Source organism: Protomyctophum parallelum (assembly GCF_964188405.1).
Source record: "Protomyctophum parallelum genome assembly, chromosome: 2".
Taxonomy (NCBI): domain Eukaryota; kingdom Metazoa; phylum Chordata; class Actinopteri; order Myctophiformes; family Myctophidae; genus Protomyctophum; species Protomyctophum parallelum.
The window spans coordinates 36,027,067-36,051,050 of record NC_139699.1 but is presented as its reverse complement, the minus strand read 5'-3'; the positions used below and the strand labels follow the sequence as shown (position 1 = coordinate 36,051,050).

The following is a 23,984-nucleotide window of genomic DNA, read 5'->3' as shown; positions in this document are numbered from 1 at the left end:
ATGGATGCTGGGCATGGGCCCGGTCTAGAGCCCGGGCAGGGGCCTTTTTGGGGCGGTTCTGGACAATTACACACACACACACACACACACACACACACACACACACACACACACACACTTGGTGCATTCATAGATAAATATATAGGTAGATACATACATAGATACGCAGATAAGCAGATACAGTACATGCAATTAAAAAAAAAGCTGCATTTGATGGAAGTGTTACTGAAACGATGTTGGTGCTTCTTGCACTTCCTTTTTTTATAAGTGATAAATATCAATAATGCATTTCAAGGAATTCTTGTGTTGGAATTTATGTTACTGTAAAAACTTTTTTTTTTACTTAAATAATCGGTCATAATATCGGCTATCGGCTTTTTGATTTGTCCACTAATCGGTGATCGGAAATATCGGCCAAAAACCATATCGGTCGATCACTAGATGAAACCATGGAGTTCACTTGTTCTGCTTTAGGGCCCTCAGTGCTGCTACAGTAGAGCTACAGTACAGTACAGTACAGTAGAGACCTCAGTGCTGCTACAGTAGAGCTACAGTACAGTACAGTACAGTACAGTAGAGACCTCAGTGCTGCTACAGTAGAGCTACAGTACAGTACAGTACAGTACAGTAGAGACCTCAGTGCTGCTACAGTAGAGCTACAGTACAGTACAGTACAGTACAGTAGAGACCTCAGTGCTGCTACAGTAGAGCTACAGTACAGTACAGTACAGTACAGTAGAGACCTCAGTGCTGCTACAGTAGAGCTACAGTACAGTACAGTACAGTAGAGACCTCAGTGCTGCTACAGTAGAGCTACAGTACAGTACAGTACAGTACAGTAGAGACCTCAGTGCTGCTACAGTAGAGCTACAGTACAGTACAGTACAGTACAGTAGAGACCTCAGTGCTGCTACAGTAGAGCTACAGTACAGTACAGTACAGTAGAGACCTCAGTGCTGCTACAGTAGAGCTACAGTACAGTACAGTACAGTAGAGACCTCAGTGCTGCTACAGTAGAGCTACAGTACAGTACAGTACAGTAGAGACCTCAGTGCTGCTACAGTAGAGCTACAGTACAGTACAGTACAGTAGAGACCTCAGTGCTGCTACAGTAGAGCTACAGTACAGTACAGTACAGTACAGTAGAGACCTCAGTGCTGCTACAGTAGAGCTACAGTACAGTACAGTACAGTACAGTAGAGACCTCAGTGCTGCTACAGTAGAGCTACAGTACAGTACAGTACAGTAGAGACCTCAGTGCTGCTACAGTAGAGCTACAGTACAGTACAGTACAGTACAGTAGAGACCTCAGTGCTGCTACAGTAGAGCTACAGTACAGTACAGTACAGTACAGTAGAGACCTCAGTGCTGCTACAGTAGAGCTACAGTACAGTACAGTACAGTAGAGACCTCAGTGCTGCTACAGTAGAGCTACAGTACAGTACAGTACAGTAGAGACCTCAGTGCTGCTACAGTAGAGCTACAGTACAGTACAGTAGAGACCTCAGTGCTGCTACAGTAGAGCTACAGTACAGTACAGTACAGTAGAGACCTCAGTGCTGCTACAGTAGAGCTACAGTACAGTACAGTACAGTACAGTAGAGACCTCAGTGCTGCTACAGTAGAGCTACAGTACAGTACAGTACAGTAGAGACCTCAGTGCTGCTACAGTAGAGCTACAGTACAGTACAGTACAGTACAGTAGAGACCTCAGTGCTGCTACAGTAGAGCTACAGTACAGTACAGTACAGTACAGTAGAGACCTCAGTGCTGCTACAGTAGAGCTACAGTACAGTACAGTACAGTAGAGACCTCAGTGCTGCTACAGTAGAGCTACAGTACAGTACAGTACAGTACAGTAGAGACCTCAGTGCTGCTACAGTAGAGCTACAGTACAGTACAGTACAGTACAGTAGAGACCTCAGTGCTGCTACAGTAGAGCTACAGTACAGTACAGTACAGTAGAGACCTCAGTGCTGCTACAGTAGAGCTTCACATACACTTAATTATAGGGACCTTCTTTTAGACAATCTACTCTCTCTCTCTCTCTTTCTGTTCTCTCCTCTTTTGTATTCATGCACGCACACACACACGGACACACACACACACACACACACACACACACACACACACACACACACACACACACACACACACACACACACACACGCTGACTCACATTGTTCATGCCCATCTTTGTGTTTTCATCCCTGTGGTGGTGTGTGTGTGTGTGTGTGTGTGTGTGTGTGTGTGTGTGTGTGTGTGTGTGTGTGTGTGTGTGTGTGTGTGTGTGTGTGTGTGTGTGTGTGTGTGTGTGTGTGTGTGTGTGTGTGTGTGTGTGTGAGAGTGTGTGTGTATGAGTGTGTGTGTGTGTGTGCGTGTGTGCAAATCTTCACACACATAAACTCTGAGGAGGCGGCAGTGGCAATGCTTTATCTGGCTCTTTCAAGGTTTTCTTATTTTTCTTATTTTAAATGTTTTATTCTTTATTTACCCTGCAGGGTAGTATCTGTTTATTTACCCTGCAGTGTAGTATCTGTTTATTTACCCTGCAGGGTCTTATTTTAAATGTTTTATTCTTTATTCTTTATTTACCCTGCAGGGTAGTATCTGTTTATTTACCCTGCAGGGTAGTATCTGTTTATTTACCCTGCAGGGTAGTATCTGTTTATTTACCCTGCAGGGTAGTATCTGTTTATTTACCCTGCAGGGTAGTATCTGTTTATTTACCCTGCAGGGTAGTATCTGTTTATTTACCCTGCAGGGTAGTATCTGTTTATTTACCCTGCAGGGTAGTATCTGTTTATTTACCCTGCAGGGTAGTATCTGTTTATTTACCCTGCAGGGTAGTATCTGTTTATTTACCCTGCAGGGTAGTATCTGTTTATTTACCCTGCAGGGTAGTATCTGAGCATAAGTTCTCATGTCCTGCAGTGTTTCTACTAACAGTAGAAACACACAGACAGACACACACACATTAATCCATTCTGACCTGAGATCAGATTAAAAAAATGTCTTCTACATCCTGACAGTTTTCTGAAAAAGCTATGTTTCTATGTCAGTGGGGGGTTGTATGGGGATTTTGAGTGATACACTGACTGACTGACTGGCTGGCTGGCTGGCTGGCTGGCTGGCTGGCTGGCTGACTGACTGACTGACTGACTGACTGACTGACTGACTGACTGACTGGCTGACTGACTGGCTGGCTGGCTGGCTGGCTGGCTGACTGACTGCCACTCTTGGCCCTCTCTCTCTCTCTCGCTCACTCACTGCCTTGCTCTCTCCCACAATATTAATGCTAAGTTAGTAAAGTTACACCTATTTTATGTAAATAACATGGTAAAATGTGCAGCATTGGGAGGTAAAGGGGAGACACTTTAATTGTGAAGGGACGACAGGATGAGGAGAGGTCTCCAGGCCTCCAGATTCCTAAGGCCGCCCATGGTCCTGTGAGAGGGCCGTGTCAAGGCCAAACTGTGCTGGGTGGAGGATGTGTGTGTGGGCGACGGGCGTCTGTCTGTCTGTGTCTGTGTGTGATCTCCTTCTTCTTTCCCTGTGACCAATCAGTGGTTCTCAAACTTTTTAATTTCAAGGATCCGTCCAATTTAAAAGATTACGGGTCCTTTTAATAGACCCGTAATCTTTGAAATTGGATGGATTGGTTCCATTTGTACATTCTGTCAGAGATACTGTACATCCTGCCTGCATCCGGTCTGTCTCAAGTTCCCTCCTCCTGCCCATGTCACGTGTCGTGAACGCATACATTTACTATCATTGAGAAAACAATTATACATTTATACTTAGTGTTTAATTTGTGCTGGAGCTCATGAATCCGACTAAACGTCATGCCCAGAGATTCATAAAGACTGCTACACTGAAGTACAGTAACGTCACATACTGTACAGTACAGAGCTTGTGCCCACAAATCCCATCATGTAAACCAGCTGAAGCTACTGTACAGTATATTTCCAAATACTAGTAAATACTACACTCACCACTTTCCAAAAATAAATCTTGGTTGTATAAATCATGTTTTATATAGTATGCCTTTATGGAACGATGGAGGGAGGAGGGGCAGATGTGACTGCCCCTGTTCACCCCTCCGCTCCAACCAGACCTCATACCACACTCCAGGGTAGCCCATCCACACCCCTGATGCCCACCCCCACCGCTCCACCCAGACCTCATGACATACACAGCTCACCCATACCACTGATGTCCATCCCATACACTCTTGCATCAGTCGCACCACCGCCCACTCTCCCCCTCCCTCTCCAACCATACACATAAGCACAGGCGATGACCAGAGCCATCCCTAACACACACAGCATCGAGCAGATGTTCAGGGATTTCTACTCAGCATGGGCCCAGGGCAGAACCCCTGGAATGTAAGAACAATGTGAACAATGGAGTACAAATCTCTCACTATCGCAGTCAAAATAGGCGAAAAGCACACAGACTTTTTCCCCCAAAGCCGTGGGGTTAGACAGGGATGCAGCCTGAGTCCAACACTCTTCAACATATATATCAACGAATTAGCAAAAATGTTAGAACAGTCTACAGCTCCAGGCATCCTCTTGGCAAACACAGAAATCAAATGCTTACTTTACGCAGATGACCTGCTGCTGCTGTCCCCAACCAAGGAAGGACTACAGCAGCAACTTGATCTCCTACACAAATTCTCCCAGACATGGGCCCTGACAGTGAACCTAACCAAGACTAAAATCATGATATTTCAAAAAAGGCCAAAACCACCAATTTTTCCTAAATACAATCCCACTAGAACAAACTAAAAACTATACCTACCTTGGCCTAAACATCAGCAGCACAGGGAACTACAACCAAGCTGTAAAGGACCTGAGAGACAAGGCAAGAAGGGCATTCTATGCCATCAAAAGAAACATCAAAATAGACATCCCAATTAAAACATGGCTTAAAATACTGGACTCTGTGATTGAACCAATTTCCCAAACTATGGTTGCGAGATCTGGGGACCATTAGCAAACCATGACCTTGAAAAATGGGATAAACACCAAACCGAGACCCTACACACAGAATTCTGCAAATCCATTCTCCGTACCCAGCGAAAAACACCAAATAATGCATGCAGGGCAGAATTAGGACGATACCCACTAAAAAAGAGAGCACTTAAGTTCTACAACCACCTAAAAGAAAGTGACCTAGATGCACTCCATAACAAGGCACTCACACAGTGAAACTCTAGAGAGATGCCCCCTCAGCCAGCTGGCCCTGGAACTCCGGGCACAAACACAAACAGAGCCACGAGATAGAAAACCCATTGGACTAAACCAAATTATAAAACAGCAAAAGGAAAACTATCTGACACACTGGAAAGAAGCAACACAAAAGCAGAGTAAACTAGAATGCTATCTGGCCCTAAACAGAGAATACACAGTGGCAGAATACCTGAGCACTGTGACCGACCCAAAACAAAGAAAAATCTTAACTAGGTACAGACTCAGTGAGCACAGTCTCGCGATCGAGAAAGGCCGTCATAGGCAGACCTGTATCCCGAGAGAAGACAGACTATGCACCCACTGCACACTAAATGAAGTGGAAACCGAGCTACACTTCCTAACCATCTGTCCATTGTACCAAGACATCAGAGACACATACTTCCCACAGATTACAACCACACACAGAGATTTTGAAAACATGACCAATGACAAAAAACTCCCATATCTGCTGGGCGAAGTACAACAATGTGCAAACACAGCAGCAAGATTTGTGAGTTGCTGTGATAGGAGAAGGATATCAAATGGAACACAACCACCGTAAAGACTAATCATTGTGTATATTCCTGCACTATACCTGCATCGAGTGATCTTGGTACATAGAAGTTGATCTATTGAAGATTCTGACAAAGTACATAATTTTTGTTTTGATTGTATTGCTGTATTGTTGTATTGTTCTTTCTGCTTTGGCAATGTAAACGTATGTTTTCTCATGCCAATAAAGCCCTTTGAATTTAATTTGACTGTCCAAATGCCTCCCTGGTGCAGTGGACCTGTAACTGTTGCCACTACAAGTAATATAATTTGTATATTTCTAACAGGTCTAAGTTCATAATGAAGAAGTTTATAATTAAGTTACATTCATGTTAAAACATTATTTCATGTCTTTTTCTTGTCAAGTTGTTGTAATGCTTTTGTTTTGAAGGGTCAAAGACGCATTGTGTGTCTCGTTTGGTCTGCCCATGTCAGTGGGTGCACATGAGTTTTGTGTATGCAATCAAGCTAGCAGCAGCAGCTCCGGTTTACACTGGTCACACAAAGAGACTTTAAAGTTATAAGAAAGGCCACAAGAGACTGTCTAACTGTCATAAGAAAGGTTATAAGGACCTGGAGACTGGAGAGTATTCCCCCTTTGTTTTGCACGCAGCCAACAAGGTATTTGTTGTTAGTTTTTACTTATGTGAAATGTTTGCATCTACATGCTGTGCATGTCATCTTGTGTTAATTGTAATGTGGTTGTTTTAGTGTTTATGTTTAGTTTTCACGGTGGGTTTGGAGGATTTGAAGACACCTTCAAATAAATCAGTAGAGGAAACCACTTGTGTCTGTCTGTGCTTGGAGGGAGTTACAGTACCAGTGGTGGCTCTTGAATTAAGAGATTGTGCTTGTCATTTGCAGTATGTGTGGTTTCATTCAAATGCAACCAAAGGCTACAGCTTATAATAAAAGCATTGGGATTTGCGGTGCCGCTGTGCCATGCACAGTCATCATTGCTTTCTAGAGAGAGAGAGAGAGAGAGAGAGAGAGGGGAGAGCGATAGAGAGAGTGTTGTGTGGACAGGGGCCCACGGTGAGAGAGAGAGAGCGATAGAGAGAGTGTTGTGTGGACAGGGGCCCACGGTGAGAGAGAGAGAGCGATAGAGAGAGTGTTGTGTGGACAGGGGCCCACGGTGAGAGAGAGAGAGAGCGATAGAGAGAGTGTTGTGTGGACAGGGGCCCACGGTGAGAGAGAGAGAGAGCGATAGAGAGAGTGTTGTGTGGACAGGGGCCCACGGTGAGAGAGAGAGAGCGATAGAGAGAGTGTTGTGTGGACAGGGGCCCACGGTGAGAGAGAGAGAGAGCGATAGAGAGAGTGTTGTGTGGACAGGGGCCCACGGTGAGAGAGAGAGAGAGCGATAGAGAGAGTGTTGTGTGGACAGGGGCCCACGGTGAGAGAGAGAGAGAGCGATAGAGAGAGTGTTGTGTGGACAGGGGCCCACGGTGAGAGAGAGCGATAGAGAGAGTGTTGTGTGGACAGGGGCCCACGGTGAGAGAGAGAGAGCGATAGAGAGAGTGTTGTGTGGACAGGGGCCCACGGTGAGAGAGAGAGAGCGATAGAGAGAGTGTTGTGTGGACAGGGGCCCACGGTGAGAGAGAGAGAGTGTTGTGTGGACAGGGGCCTGCGGTGACCAGCCTGCGTGGGGACCTCTACTGACTGTCTCATTACGCCACTGCTGTTTGCTCTAGTCTTCAAGTGAAAGAACCTGGAATGCTTCTCAGTCTGACAATAAATGACAGAATAAAGTAGCAATATTCCATCGTTTATTCTGATTTCAACTCATGGTGGTGAGGAGGACCAATAATATGAAGATAGGTGAAACTGCTCGTCCCCTGGTTTGCGGAGTAATTTCTCTATCATCTCTGGTCATCTTAGAATAATCTCATATAACTAGATCTCTGCGATATTGTCAGGGATTGATACATTATTGTCATTGTATCATTTATAATAGCCAGTCACTCATATTTTGACACAGTCTGTTTCTAGAGAAGGTTTCACTGATTCCACGGCAGTAACATTAGCGTCTTCTCACAATCGGTTGATTCTTCTTATCCATATCATTCTTTAGCTTTATCAATGCTGTAAGGTAGCTCTGGTCCATAGCCTTACTGCTGTAAGGTATAGCTCTGGTCCATAGCCTTACTGCTGTAAGGTAGCTCTGGTCCATAGCCTTACTGCTTCTATGATTCTGCCCTGCATTAAGGGCCGATTCATACTCCTATTTTACCCTTGTTTCGGCACTGTAGTGCCGAAATGATTTCGGCTCGTCAGAAATTTTCAGTAGCAGCGAAGAGCCGGCTTTAGGACGGTACCCGCAAAAAACACAACAAGAATATGATTCGTTTGCATAATTGAATGTGGGTTCATTGTCATACATTATGTATCAGGCTATTGGTGAAAATGGCGCCATCAATGTTCCACACACAACGCTGGAGTAACGGCCCGACAGCAGGCTTTTCATAGCACGCGTATGCCTGGAATTAATGTGTGCATACATCGGGTTTGGAAAGATCCAATCGATATCAACGATACCGCCTACACAAGGCGCGCGGATAACGCGAGCCCCGCATACGCAGGCTTTAAAATAGGATTGGATTAGTGTGTGTGTGTGTGTGTGTGTGTGTGTGTGTGGGTGTGTGTGTGTGTGTGTGTGTGTGTGTGTGTGTGTGTGTGTGTGTGTGTGTGTGTGTGTGTGTGTGTGTGTGTGTGTGTGTGTGTGTGTGTGTGTGTGTGTGTGTGTGTGTGTGTGTGTGTGTGTGTGTGCGCGTGTGTGTGCGTGCAGTGACTTGTGTGCGTCACACGCATATTGTCCACTGCGTGCCGGGGGATAAGGGGACAAAACAAAACATTTGTGGAGATTTTTATGGTCAACAAATTATACTGTATATACTGTATATTTCTGGTAATGTACATAAAAAAGGGGCACATGATGTTGAACTCATATGCATACCAGGAAATGCTGGGTAACGATCTCTGAGATTGTATAAAACAAACAATCTGGGAGATTTGCAATGCAAATCTTGCAAAAATCTTGAAAACTTCAAAGCCTCAGATGTGTTTGGAGAGACTCCACTCCCATCTCACTCCCAACGAACTCCCCCCGCTGCAGTTAACTGAGACTCACCTCTTCAGACTCCACCTCAGCACCTGTCCTATAGCCTAGACGACCTCGCAGGCTTATGCATTTGATGTATTTCCTTGTGTTGTTCTGGCTTACTGTAAATCGCCTCACTATGGATTAACCCATTCTGACCTGAGATCAGATTCATACGAGGTTTCCACTGGACACACACTGGTCTGATTAAACGACCTTGCAGGCTTATGCATTTGATGTATTTCCTTGTGTTGTTCTGGCTTACTGTAAATCGCTTCACTATGGATTAAGAACATCTGCTAAATGCCTAAAATTGTGAATTGTAAATCGTCTATTCAAACACCACTATATACTTAATACGATGCAGCGGTATATCTGACAAACACTATTATAGACACTGCTGTTTCTCACTGTTGCATTTATTTTGGCATTGCTTGTTTCTTTGAGCCGCTGCTTGCAAACAAGAGGTATTTTTTTCAACTTGTCAGCACTTAAGGCATTCTGACCTGAGATCAGATTCTAAAAAATATGTCTTCTACATCCTGACAGTTTTCTGAAAAAGCTACGTTTCTATGTCAGCCGTTCTTCGATTTTCAAAAATAGCAGATCTACAAGCTCGTAGCTTGTAGATCTGCTATTTTTCAATAGCTAACACCAAAAGTGGTTCCCGCCCCAAAATGGGTTAAGCCAAACACACAGCAACAGCTTTGTGACGGTCACATTAGAACTGTCACAGTCGGCCATATCTCTGCTCTTGATACACACAAAGAAACACACACTCTCACACACGCAGGCACGAACCTGCTCGTGCACGGCCACATGCACACACGCACGCACGGCACGCACACAAATACGCTTACAGAATGTTTCCCCTTGTGGGATTAAGAGGCTCTTACCAACTGACACCGACGAGATAACCTCCTAATCTTTTCTCGGTCCGTTACGCCAGCACTTTATTCCTGTTTGATAGCATCTCCCACAAACCGTGCACTATCATGCATTGTACCCACACACGTCAACAGAACATTATCACTGCTGTAAATTCCACTCCTACAGTATATACTCCCATATATATACAGTATAGGCACTCAATCTCTCTCACTCACATCAAGTGGAAAACCCATCTTGCTGCTTTCACTGCAGCTTGGGGCATCTGTCACTAGCCTGGCTAATAAGCCAGACTCAAATCACACGTATTTGAGATGCTGTCGTGTGGTATTTGAGTCTGGAGATGCTGTGTATGGATCTTGTTTCCCGGGGGGCGGGTTCAAACATTTTCTCTTTGACGCAATTGGTCAGAGCTATACTGTCAGTCAAAGGTGTCAAGCATTCACTGTCACTGTCACTGTACCATAGACTCTATATAGCATTTGGGGATTGTGGAATAAGGCTATCACTAGGTCGAACCAGTAGAAACACTAGAAACACTTTTTTAATTAATGGGACCATCATAATGATTAAAAAAAAAAAACTTGTAAAAAAAAGTGTAAACTTTGCCCAAAACCTCATTGGGCAAAGTTTCATCGAACAATTTACACTCATATTTTGAGCGTACCGACGTTACATTATATAATGCACGGATTAATATATACCGTTACGTATATGCACAAATTAATATATACCCGTATATATTTGACCGTGACTTTGGCCGCACATTACGCCCATTCTCACATCTACATGGATCAAAGCTTACATAATATATGTATTTAGAATTATTTAATGCTGATGACACACACACACACATTTACTATGAAAACCTGCATTTCCCGTCAATCAGTTCGTCTGTCCGTCACGTCACCCCACGCCTCCATATATGGTCATGCCTCGTGAGTGACATCAGGCGAGAAGAAAAAATTATCCTGCCTTTTTTTCTTATTTCTAGTTATTTCATCTCCCCAAAACATTGTGTTTATTGTCGTGGTTTGTCCACTCCAGTTGGCTTTGTCAGCGGCGTAAACATCTTTAAATAAATAACGTGTCTGGGCCATTAATAGGAACAGCAGGCCGAGCGAGAACCCGCAAGGGTTTTGTCCCTTATGGTCACAGGTAGAACCCGGAAGGGTTTTGTCCATTATGGTCACAGGTAGAACCAAGGACTGTATAAAGAGGATGGGAAGCGAAGACCGTAAGGGCGCCGCCATGGTGCTCCATGGAAGGAAAGAAACATGCGCAATGGGCTATATGCAGCCAACACTTCCGCGTTCAGCTTCCTTGGTCTGCAACTGCGCATGTTTTTTTCCTTCCATGGAGCACCATGTGAGCAACATGGCGGCACCCTTACGGTCTTCGCTTCTTGTCCTCTTTAGACAGTCCTTGGGTAGAACCCGGAAGGGTTTTGTCCCTTATGGTCACAGGTAGAACCCGGAAGGGTTTTGTCCCTTATGGTCACAGGTAGAACCCGAAAAGGTTTTGTCCATTTGGTCACATGGTAGAACCCGGAAGCGTTTTGTCCATTTGGTCACATGGTAGAACCCGGAAGCGTTTTGTCCATTTGGTCACAGGTAGAACCCGGAAGCGTTTTGTCCATTTGGTCACAGGTAGAACCCGGAAGCGTTTTGTCCATTTGGTCACAGGTAGCAGGGCAATCATTATGCGTGGGGAGGAATGAATTGGCGTGACTAAATTGGGGAGAAAATGGGGTACAAATGTGAAGAAATGTGCAGACAGACATGTATTGATGACACAGCTCCACAAAGTACACACCCGCTTTGACTCACCTACATGCACGCTTCTTGCATGCACGCACACGCACACACACACACACGCACGCACACATGCACACACACACCCGCATGCATACACACACACACATACACACACACACACACACACACACACACACACACACACACACGTGCGTGGCGTGCGTGTGAATGTCAAATATCTCTAGTCAGACTTTTGTCCCCCCCAGTCTCTCTCTCTCTCTCTCTCTCTCTCTCTCTCTCTCTCTCTCTCTCTCTCTCCGTCCTTTCTTCGTGTCCTTTAATGGCCTTTTCGTGGAAATATATATATTTATTTTTCTTCAGATACTTCAAGATGCACAAAGACCCTTAACAGTGCTGGCTAGTCGCTCCTTGGGGCTGTGGCCATCTCTGCCAAGTCCAATTTCCATCAACCAAAAAGACCCGAGAGAAATTCTGCATATCTGTATTTATTCTTCTTCTTTTGTATTGTTTTCTGTCGTGTTTGTTTTTTAAATTATTTCTCCCCCAGCAGCCATGTCTGCTGGTCTGTGTCAAAACTCTCTCTTCTCTCTATTGCCCTGAATATGAGCACAGACTCACGGCAAGAGATGGAGAACAATTACAGTATGAGACATGTTGTTGTCGTCGTTGGTCTCTGGAGCAGAAAGACAGACAACACATCATACACAGGTTATCAAACATGGAGGCCAACCACCCCCCAATAGCATACTTGGCTATTAACAAACATGAGATGTTTTGTCATCTCCATCATTTCTCCTCTTTTCAAAAGCTTCATTAAAGTTGCAAAAGGTTCATTAAAAAAACAGCTTCAAACACTATCTGTGGAAATCAAATGTGACCTCCATATACCGGTGCTGTCACCACTACTTTGCGAACACACACACACATGCACGCACCCATGCACATGCACGCACCCACACGCACCCACACACACACACGCACCCACGTACACACCACAGTTAAATCATGCATGCAGGCACACATTCACCTTGTCACAAAGACTTTATGTTGGAGAGAACATAAAAGGTGCATTAATATTAATAATGTGCATCTGTTATAGTTGGCTGGCGTTATAAGGATTTAACGACTCACAATTCATTAGCTCGGGTGATCGTTGTACACAAACACGCACCATGGGAAGTAAATTATTCACCTATTTTCCCCCGCTAGGATGTAGCACAACCTGGTCTCTGTTTCACCTGGTCTCTGTTTCACCTGGTCTCTGTTTCACCTGGTCTCTGTTTCACCTGGTCTCTGTTTCACCTGGTCTCTGTTTCACCTGGTCTCTGTTTCACCTGGCCTCTGTTTCACCTGGTCTCTGTTTCACCTGGTCTCTGTTTCACCTGGTCTCTGTTTCACCTGGTCTCTGTTTCACCTGGTCTCTGTTTCACCTGGCCTCTGTTTCACCTGGTCTCTGTTTCACCTGGCCTCTGTTTCACCTGGTCTCTGTTTCACCTGGTCTCTGTTTCACCTGGTCTCTGTTTCACCTGGTCTCTTTCCTCCACCTCGGAGGAAAGCCTGGTCTCTGTTTCAAAAGTCTGTATGATCCTGTCGTGAGCGGATGATATCGCTACGTCATGTTGTAGTATTGTTTTGTAGTCATCAGGATGATATCGCTACGTCATGTTGTAGTATTGTTTTGTAGTCATCAGGATGATATCGCTACGTCATGTTGTAGTATTGATTTGTAGTCATCAGGATGGTATCGTTACGTCATGTTGTAGTATTGTTTTGTAGTCGACAGGATGATATCGTTACGTCATGTTGTAGTATTGTTTTGTAGTCATCAGGATGATATCGCTACGTCATGTTGTAGTATTGTTTTGTAGTCATCAGGATGATATCGCTACGTCATGTTGTAGTATTGATTTGTAGTCATCAGGATGATATCGTTACGTCATGTTGTAGTATTGTTTTGTAGTCGACAGGATGATATCGTTACGTCATGTTGTAGTATTGTTATGTAGTCATCAGGATGATATCGTTACGTCATGTTGTAGTATTGTTTTGTAGTCATCAGGATGATATCGTTACGTCATGTTGTAGTATTGTTTTGTAGTCATCAGGATGATATTGTTACGTCATGTTGTAGTATTGTTTTGTAGTCATCAGGATGATATAATTATGTCATGTTGTAGTATTGTTTTGTAGTCATCAGGATGATATTGTTACATCATGTTGTAGTATTGTTTTGTAGTCATCAGGATGATATCGTTACGTCATGTTGTAGTATTGTTTTGTAGTCGACAGGATGATATCGTTACGTCATGTTGTAGTATTGTTTTGTAGTCATCAGGATGATATCGTTACGTCATGTTGTAGTATTGTTTTGTAGTCATCAGGATGATATCATTACGTCATGCTGTAGTATTGTTTTGTAGTCCTCAGGATGATATTGTTATGTCATGTTGTAGTATTGTTTTGTAGTCATCAGGATGATATCGTTACGTCATGTTGTAGTATTGTTTTATAGTCATCAGGATGATATCGTTACGTCATGCTGTAGTATTGTTTTGTAGTCATCAGGATGATATTGTTACGTCATGTTGTAGTATTGTTTTGTAGTCATCAGGATGATATCGTTACGTCATGCTGTAGTATTGTTTTGTAGTCATCAGGATGATATCGTTACGTCATGCTGTAGTATTGTTTTGTAGTCATCAGGATGATATCGTTACGTCATGTTGTAGTATTGTTTTGTAGTCATCAGGATGATATCGTTACGTCATGCTGTAGTATTGTTTTGTAGTCATCAGGATGATATTGTTACGTCATGTTGTAGTATTGTTTTGTAGTCATCAGGATGATATCGTTACGTCATGTTGTAGTATTGTTTTATAGTCATCAGGATGATATCGTTACGTCATGCTGTAGTATTGTTTTGTAGTCATCAGGATGATATTGTTACGTCATGTTGTAGTATTGTTTTGTAGTCATCAGGATGATATCGTTACGTCATACTGTAGTATTGTTTTGTAGTCATCAGGATGATATCGTTACGTCATGTTGTAGTATTGTTTTGTAGTCATCAGGATGATATCGTTACGTCATGCTGTATAGTATTGTTTTGTAGTCATCAGGATGATATTGTTACGTCATGTTGTAGTATTGTTTTGTAGTCATCAGGATGATATCGTTACGTCATGTTGTAGTATTCCCACACGGCCGCTGAAACACTCATTCATGCCTTCATCACATCCAGACTCGACTACTGCAATAGCCTACTGTATGGCGTCACCACCAAGGTCCTCAAAAAACTACAATATGTTCAAAATTCCGCCGCCCGCCTGCTCACCAGAACCAGATCTAGGGACCACATCATACCCATCCTCCGAGAACTCCACTGGCTCCCAGTCAAGTCCAGAATTGAATTCAAAATACTCACCATCACCTACAAAACCCTCAACAACCAGGCCCCCCTCTACCTCTCTGAACTCATCAACCGCCATGTCCCCTCCCGCTCCCTCAGGTCAAGCACTGCCAACCTACTGGAACCCCACAGATCCAACAAACGGACATGGGGAGACAGGACCTTCGCAGTGGCTGCCCCTTCTCTCTGGAACTCACTCCCAACTCACATCAGAGCTGCCCCCACCCTTGAAATGTTCAAAAGCACACTCAAAACCCACCTTTTCAAACTGGCTTTCCCTACATAACCCCCCCCCCCCCCCCCCCCCCCACACACACACACACACACCCTTCTTGTTTGCCCCTCTTTTGATTTTTTTATTTCTAGTTTTTAACCTTTAAAACCTTTTAATTTGTTTTCTAATAAATATGTCTGTACTTCTTTCTGTAAAGCGACTTTGGGTACCTAGAAAAGCGCTATATAAATCGTATATATTATTATTATTATTACTTTGCCAGTTGTTTCTGATAAAAAACCTTCGTCTTGACTTAATCCCAGCTGAGGTTTTCGCTGTCCGCCTACAATCCGCCTACAATTTGAGATCACAAAATCATACTAGAATTAAGCCAATGTCTGTCTGTCTGTCTGTCTGTCTGTCTGTCTGTATGTTTGTCGGTGGCGCGCTATGAGCTTGTAGATCTGCTATTTTTAAATAGCTAAAGCATAACGTAATGCTACCACCAAAACGGGTTCCCGCGCAAAATGGGTTAAAAGGGCTTTGAGTACTTTATTGTGAAGGCGGTTACCAGTGCTTTTATTTAGAAAAACTCTTCCTGTCAGTACCATTTTCATGCAGCAGTGCACAGAGATCACAGGCTGTTCAGAGCTAGCTGTGAGTCTAGAATCACATCTAACACACTTGGAAGCATTTTAGAGGCAATGCCGTAAGTTGTTGTGTTGATTTCAGTTATGTTAACTTTCTGTACAACTTTGTGACTTTGTGTACATGTTCATTTGTAAGAGGAAAAGTTATTTATTCAACAATGTTTGCTGCTGTTTTGCAGAACATAGTAGCCTAGAGTGCACAGGTGTAGGGCATATCCTGCTAATTGCCTTGGTGTGTGTGTATGTCATTTAGCTACTCACCTTAGCTACTCATCTATTTTTACTGTGAAATGATGTCAATTAAGAACAAACCTTGAATGTTTTGAGCAACAGTAGGCTAAATGGTCCAATCTTACCCAGCAAGGGCAGAATCCATTTCTTCCGATCGACGGTCGGTCGCTTTAGCACCGTCGCTCCGTCGCGACGCACCGTCGAACGGTCCTATTTCGGTCCGTCGGTCCGTCGTTCCGTCGGTCGGTCGGTCTGTGGCTCCGTCGCTCCGTCGCTCCGTCGCTCCGTCGCTCCGTGGCTCCGTCGCTCCGTCGCTCCGTCGGTCGGTCCGTTTTTGCGTCGCGACGGACCGACGGTCGCAGGTTTAGGGTGGATGGATTCTGCCCTTGCTGCCCAAATGGTAACTCTGTCATTTCTCTACCGTTTTGGACGGGGGTGGGCTCTTTGGAATCGTGTGGCCCCCCTGGAGGTTTCTATGGGGGTCTCGAGGTTCGGGGACCCCTGGGGACCCCCAGGGACCCCCAAATGGTAATGTCACCTGTGGACACTAACTGTAATTGTCTCGCTGTCTCGCTGCTGCGCTGCGCCGCACAGACAGCAGCTTGTGTGTAACATGTGCGTTCGTGCCGTGTTGCTGGTATATTATTATTATTATATTTTTTGCGCCGCCGCGTTGTCTCGCTGCTGCGCTGCACAGACAGCAGCTTGTGTGTAACATGTGCGTTCGTGTAAATGTTCGTGTAAATGTTTTAGGTCGGCCGGTCGGTGATTTGGTCTGTCCTTCATATATTTTTTTTTCTGCTCTCGTTGGACTTAACTTTAAAAGTCCAATGGAACACCTCTTTGTAACGGGTCGCTGTAGTATAGTGGTCTAATTCCTCGCCTCTCTATTCTTTTTTGCTGAGGACGCTGGTTCAATTCCCGCTCGCGGCAGACCAAAATTATTATATTTTAGACAGACACACAGACAGACAGACAGACTGCCTGTCTGCCTGCCTGTCTGCCTGCCTAATGTATTGTAAATAATGTATTCATTCCATACGGCTATTTTTTTTTAATATAAAAACTTTTGTCTTTCGCGCGATTCGAACCAGCGTCGTCAGCACCAAAACATTGAGAGGCGAGTGATTAAACCGCTAGACTACAGCGGCCATACGTTACAAAGAAGTGTTTCATTGGACTTATAAAGACAATAGCACCCAGCTGCAGTCTCGCAAGGGGAGGGACCGGAAGTGCTTTTATTTCCGGCTTCCACGTGCACAAGCGCACATACACGCACGCGAAATATAATGCGCGTGCACGACACGCACTTGCTGGTGCGCGCTTAAATGCCGGGTGTATATAGTACCATCTGTGCTTAAACATAATTACATGGTCGGTTTGGAAAAGTTTGAAGTAGTTTGTTGTAGGTAATATTTTAATTGAAAGCTTATTAGTTGGTGGTATAAGTGTGCATATTTGAAGAAATGCAAATCTAACAATAATAAAATGATATGCAATAATAGGCTAGGCCTATATGGTCGATTATAACATAATGATATCAAGGCATTTAAGTAATGTAATAAGTTGCTATAACCCCGTACCCCTGTCCCACACACACCATGTCCAGACCATAGACCACAGACACACGACCATATGCATTTAATTTACTATGAAAACCTGCATTTCCCGTCAGTAAGTGTGTCATGTCACGCCTCGTGTCATGCCTCCATATATGGTCACGCCTCATGACACGTCACACCACCATATATGGCCGTTTCCATATGATATAAGATCCCGACACTGTCCTCATCAAACCCTGGATAGCCATACATTGAAAAGACTGGATCATCACCTAGATCTCCATATATGGAGCTGAGGCGGCCAGCAACTCTACATCTGACCTCATAATGTAATAATCAGCTCATAATGTAATTAAAAGACGAGCACATAACTTAATAGATTTTTCTATAATGTAATAATGTGTTACATTAAGAACCTCCACATAGGCGACTCATACTGTAATAAAACTTCATAATGCAATAATGTCTTTATAATGTATGAGCTGATTATTACATATTGCATTATATTTCGCGTGCGTGTATGTGCGCTTGTGCACGTGGAAGCCGGAAATAAAAGCACTTCCGGTCCCTCCCCTTGCGAGACTGCAGCTGGGTGCTATTGTCTTTATAAGTCCAATGAAACACTTCTTTGTAACGTATGGCCGCTGTAGTCTAGCGGTTTAATCACTCGCCTCTCAATGTTTTGGTGCTGACGACGCTGGTTCGAATCGCGCGAAAGACAAAAGTTTTTATATTAAAAAGAAATTGCCGTATGGAATGAATACATTATTTACAATACATTAGGCAGGCAGACAGGCAGGCAGACAGGCAGTCTGTCTGTCTGTCTGTGTGTCTGTCTAAAATATAATAATTTTGGTCTGCCGCGAGCGGGAATTGAACCAGCGTCCTCAGCAAAAAAGAATAGAGAGGCGAGGAATTAGACCACTATACTACAGCGACCCGTTACAAAGAGGTGTTCCATTGGACTTTTAAAGTTAAGTCCAACGAGAGCAGAAAAAAAAATATATGAAGGACAGACCAAATCACCGACCGGCCGACCTAAAACATTTACACGAACATTTACACGAACGCACATGTTACACACAAGCTGCTGTCTGTGCAGCGCAGCAGCGAGACAACGCGGCGGCGCAAAAAATATAATAATAATAATATACCAGCAACACGGCACGAACGCACATGTTACACACAAGCTGCTGTCTGTGCGGCGCAGCGCAGCAGCGAGACAGCGAGACAATTACAGTTAGTGTCCACAGGTGACATTACCATTTGGGGGTCCCTGGGGGTCCCCAGGGGTCCCCGAACCTCGAGACCCCCATAGAAACCTCCAGGGGGGCCACACGATTCCAAAGAGCCCACCCCCGTCCAAAACGGTAGAGAAATGACAGAGTTACCATTTGGGCAGCAAGGGCAGAATCCATCCACCCTAAACCTGCGACCGTCGGTCCGTCGCGACGCAAAAACGGACCGACCGACGGAGCGACGGAGCGACGGAGCCACGGAGCGACGGAGCGACGGAGCGACGGAGCGACGGAGCCACAGACCGACCGACCGACGAAACGACGGACCGACGGACCGAAATAGGACCGTTCGACGGTGCGTCGCGACGGAGCGACAGTGCTAAAGCGACCGACCGTCGGTCGGAAGAAATGGATTCTGCCCTCCCTCATCTTACTTCGTCTCTGTCTTCATTGGCTACGGTTTAACTCTGTGTTTAGTGACGGTTCTCTACACTGCATGAGAACAGGGCGACTGTGTCTCAGGAGGTAGAGCAGGTCGTCCAATGATCCATGGGTCGGCGGTTCGATTCCCGGCTCCTCCTCCTGTCCACATGTGGAAGTGTCACTGAACCCCACCCTGCCTCCAATGAGACACTGACCCCACCCTGCCTCCAATGAGACACTGAACCCCACCCTGCCTCCAATGAGACACTGAACCCCAACCTGCCTCCAATGAGACACTGACCCCACCCTGTCTCCAATGAGACACTGAACCCCACCCTGCCTCCAATGAGACACTGAACCCCACCCTGTCTCCAATGAGACACTGACCCCACCCTGCCTCCAATGAGACACTGAACCCCACCCTGCCTCCAATGAGACACTGAACCCCACCCTGTCTCCAATGAGACACTGAACCCCACCCTGTCTCCAATGAGACACTGAACCCCACACTGCCTCCAATGAGACACTGAACCCCACCCTGTCTCCAATGAGACACTGAACCCCACCCTGCCTCCAATGAGACACTGAACCCCACCCTGCCTCCAATGAGACACTGAACCCCACCCTGCCTCCAATGAGACACTGAACCCCACCCTGCCTCCAATGAGACACTGAACCCCACCCTGCCTCCAATGAGACACTGAACCCCACCCTGTCTCCAATGAGACACTGAACCCCACCCTGCCTCCAATGAGACACTGAACCCCACACTGCCTCCAATGAGACACTGAACCCCACACTGCCTCCAATGAGACACTGAACCCCACCCTGCCTCCAATGAGACACTGAACCCCACACTGCCTCCAATGAGTCGGTCGGTGTGAGCTCGCCACCGTCTGTGTGTGAATGTGGGAAGTGAGGACGCTGGCGTCGACTGTTCGCCGCTTCACCTCCCAATGTATGAATGAATGAACCGTTGTAAAGCGCTTTGAGCACTTGGAAAAGCGCTATAAAAATGCAATTCATTATTACAACTAGTATTCCTCACCTCTCTGTCCTCTCTGTGTGTCACCAGGTGTTATGTGGACGACAAGGTGTCCAAGGTGGCGTGGCTCAACCGATCCAACATCATCTTCACGGGTCAGGACAAGTGGTCCCTGGACCCCCGAGTGGACCTGGTCACTAAAGGACAGCTGGAGTACAGTCTGCGCATACAGAAGGTACAGTAGGCTACGGTACGGCAGTACATGTGTTGGGTGGGGATATGTGGTAAGGGCTAAGATTAATGCTTTTGTAACACTTGCTATGCATCCCATGTGTATACATTCCACTGTTTCTCAACCAATTGTCCACTGACTAAGTATAATTTCCCAATAATAATGACTCAACCAGACAATCCGCTGCGCTTCCCGCTCTTGAGATGATAACTCCCTTTTTCTGTTGAATTTCTTGACCTCCAATTTGTCAGTAAATGACCACATGGACGGTCATCATCATCATCATCATCATAGGTCACCAGGTCATTCACTTCACTGTTTCTCAACTAGTGGAAACAAAGACATTTTAAAAAAATCAACAAATCCTACATTACTAAATGAATGGTCTTCCAGGGACCACCAGTGGTCCACGGACCACCTGTTGAAAACCCCTGTTCTAGAGGGACAGGTGCCGGTCAAAAACAGGCGGTGGATTGGATCCCATTGGTTCACGGATCTGAGCACCCAATGTACATTACCATAACCACAGTGGACTCGCTGCTCGAGCCCACAACTATATGAAAAAACTAGGAATGCTAAAGACTTGAATGTCTTCTGAGCAGCTAAAGGATGATACATAATGAACATAATTTAAACGGAAATGACAAACGGTGTACTGATCTCTCCTCTCCTCTCCTCTCCTCTCCTCTCCTCTCCTCTCCTCTCCTCTCCTCTCCTCTCCTCTCCTCTCCTCTCCTCTCCTCTCTAGGTGAATGTATATGATGAAGGCTCCTACACATGTACCATACAGACCAAACAGCATCCTAAGACCTCGCAGATCTACCTCATTGTACAAGGTAATGTCCATCTCACTGATTCTACCTCATTGTACAAGGTAATGTCCATCTCACTGATTCTACCTCATTGTACAAGGTAATGTCCATCTCACTGATTCTACCTCATTGTACAAGGTAATGTCCATCTCACTGATTCCCAACCTTTTTCTCTTTATTAAGGACCCCTAGTTTCATATGCATTATTAGGCCACAGACCCCCAGTTTTTCACAATTGTTAACACACGTTTTTCACAACCTAACGGCATTCTCAAAACTGCACACACACACAACTGAAAACCTCACACACAAAATGCTAAACCCTGACACTCCTTTTCCACGATGACTCTTTGCCATCAAATCTCTTAACTGTTTCCAAAATGGACCTTGTGTTTTCATTTGGTACACACAGCCTTATTTTCTTTTTTTTTTTTTTTTTTTTTAAGATATTTTTTTGCGGCTTACGCCTTTTATTGATTTTTGAAGGGACAGACAGTAGGCTGACAGGAAACGGGAGAGAGATGGGGGATGACATGCAGTAAAGGCCGTGTCGGGTCCGGGAGTCGAACCCGCGGCACACTGCGACTGGATTACCAGTCCGGTGCCCAGACCGTTACGCTACGGCCTGGGCCAGCCTTATTTTCTAATGACACACACATACCATTCATTGAGTACACACAACTAAGCATTGGCTACACACAAAAAATATATATTTATTTTTAACTGTAAACCAGCCTGCTCAAAGCCGGCTCTGTGGGTTCCGTTCATATACCTTCTCCCTCCAAGCTGAACAGAACTCCTCAATAGGATTCAGGAAAGGAGAATAAGGTGGAAGGAATAGAACAGAAACATGTTCTAATGATGCCATCATCAACTGTGTAGTGGCTGAGATTGGGTTGGACCCTCAAACCATGATTGAGCACATGGTCAACCACAGTTGCCCGAATATCATTAGATATGACCGTTCTCCTTCTTCTTTCTCCTCTTCCTCCTTTTCCTCTTCCTCTCCCTCCTCCTCCTCCTCTTCCTCTTCCTCTTCCTCTTCCTCTCCCTCCTCCTCCTCCTCTTCCTCTCCCTCTTCCTCTCCCTCCTCCTTCTCCTTCTCCTTGTCCTCCTCTCCCTCCTCCTTCTCCTCCTTCTCCTTGTCCTCCTCTTCCTCCTCCTCCTCCTTCTCCTTGTCCTCCTCTCCCTCCTCCTCCTCCTTCTCCTTGTCCTCCTCTTCCTCCTTCTCCTCCTTCTCCTTGTCCTCCTCTCCCTCCTCCTTCTCCTTGTCCTCCTCTTCCTCCTTCTCCTCCTTCTCCTTGTCCTCCTCCTCCTTCTCCTTGTCCTCCTTCCTCCTTCTCCTCCTTCTCCTTGTCCTCCTCTTCCTCCTTCTCCTCCTTCTCCTTGTCCTCCTCTCCCTCCTCCTCCTCCTCCTTCTCCTTGTCCTCCTCTTCCTCCTTCTCCTCCTTCTCCTTGTCCTCCTCTTCCTCCTTCTCCTCCTTCTCCTTGTCCTCCTCTTCCTCCTTCTCCTCCTTCTCCTTGTCCTCCTCTCCCTCCTCCTCCTCCTTCTCCTTGTCCTCCTCTTCCTCCTTCTCCTCCTTCTCCTTGTCCTCCTCTTCCTCCTTCTCCTCCTTCTCCTTGTCCTCCTCTTCCTCCTTCTCCTCCTTCTCCTTGTCCTCCTCTCCCTCCTCCTCCGCCTTGTCCTTGTCCTCCTCTCCCTCCTCCTCCTTCTCCTTGTCCTCCTCTTCCTCCTCCTCCTCCTCCTTGTCCTCCTCTTTCTCTTCCTCCTCCTTCTCCTTGTCCTCCTCTCCCTCCTCCTCCGCCTTGTCCTCCTCTCCCTCCTCCTCCTCCTTCTCCTTGTCCTCCTCTTCCTCCTCCTCCTTCTCCTTGTCCTCCTCTTCCTCCTCCTCCTCCTTCTCCTTGTCCTCCTCTCCCTCCTCCTCCGCCTTGTCCTCCTCTCCCTCCTCCTCCTCCTCCTCCTTCTCCTTGTCCTCCTCTTCCTCCTCCTCCTTCTCCTTGTCCTCCTTGAGGAGGGAGAGGAAGAGGGAGAGGAAGAGGAAGAGGAGGAGGAGGAGGGAGAGGAAGAGGAGGAGGAGGAGGAGGGAGAGGAAGAGGAAAAGGAGGAAGAGGAGAAAGAAGAAGGAGAACGGTCATATCTAATGATATTCGGGCAACTGTGGTTGACCATGTGCTCAATCATGGTTTGAGGGTCCAACCCAATCTCAGCCACTACACAGTTGATGATGGCATCATTAGAACATGTTTCTGTTCTATTCCTTCCACCTTATTCTCCTTTCCTGAATCCTATTGAGGAGTTCTGTTCAGCTTGGAGGGAGAAGGTATATGAACGGAACCCACAGAGCCGGCTTTGAGCAGGCTGGTTTACAGTTAAAAATAAATATATATTTTTTGTGTGTAGCCAATGCTTAGTTGTGTGTACTCAATGAATGGTATGTGTGTGTCATTAGAAAATAAGGCTGTGTGTACCAAATGAAAACACAAGGTCCATTTTGGAAACAGTTAAGAGATTTGATGGCAAAGAGTCATCGTGGAAAAGGAGTGTCAGGGTTTAGCATTTTGTGTGTGAGGTTTTCAGTTGTGTGTGTGTGCAGTTTTGAGAATGCCGTTAGGTTGTGAAAAACGTGTGTTAACAATTGTGAAAAACTGGGGGTCTGTGGCCTAATAATGCATATG

At 45.5% G+C, this 23,984-nt stretch overlaps 1 protein-coding gene across 1 annotated transcript in view; it reads left to right on the top strand.

Moving 5' to 3' along the window:
* LOC310854801 (limbic system-associated membrane protein-like) overlaps positions 1-23,984 on the top strand; it is a 243,186-nt gene that overhangs the window by 163,451 nt on the left and 55,751 nt on the right. The window contains exons 2-3 of the mRNA XM_083759487.1: positions 20,355-20,499; positions 21,245-21,332. Coding sequence (XP_083615613.1) covers positions 20,355-20,499; positions 21,245-21,332 — 233 coding nt within the window. The remainder of the gene's footprint in view (positions 1-20,354; positions 20,500-21,244; positions 21,333-23,984) is intronic.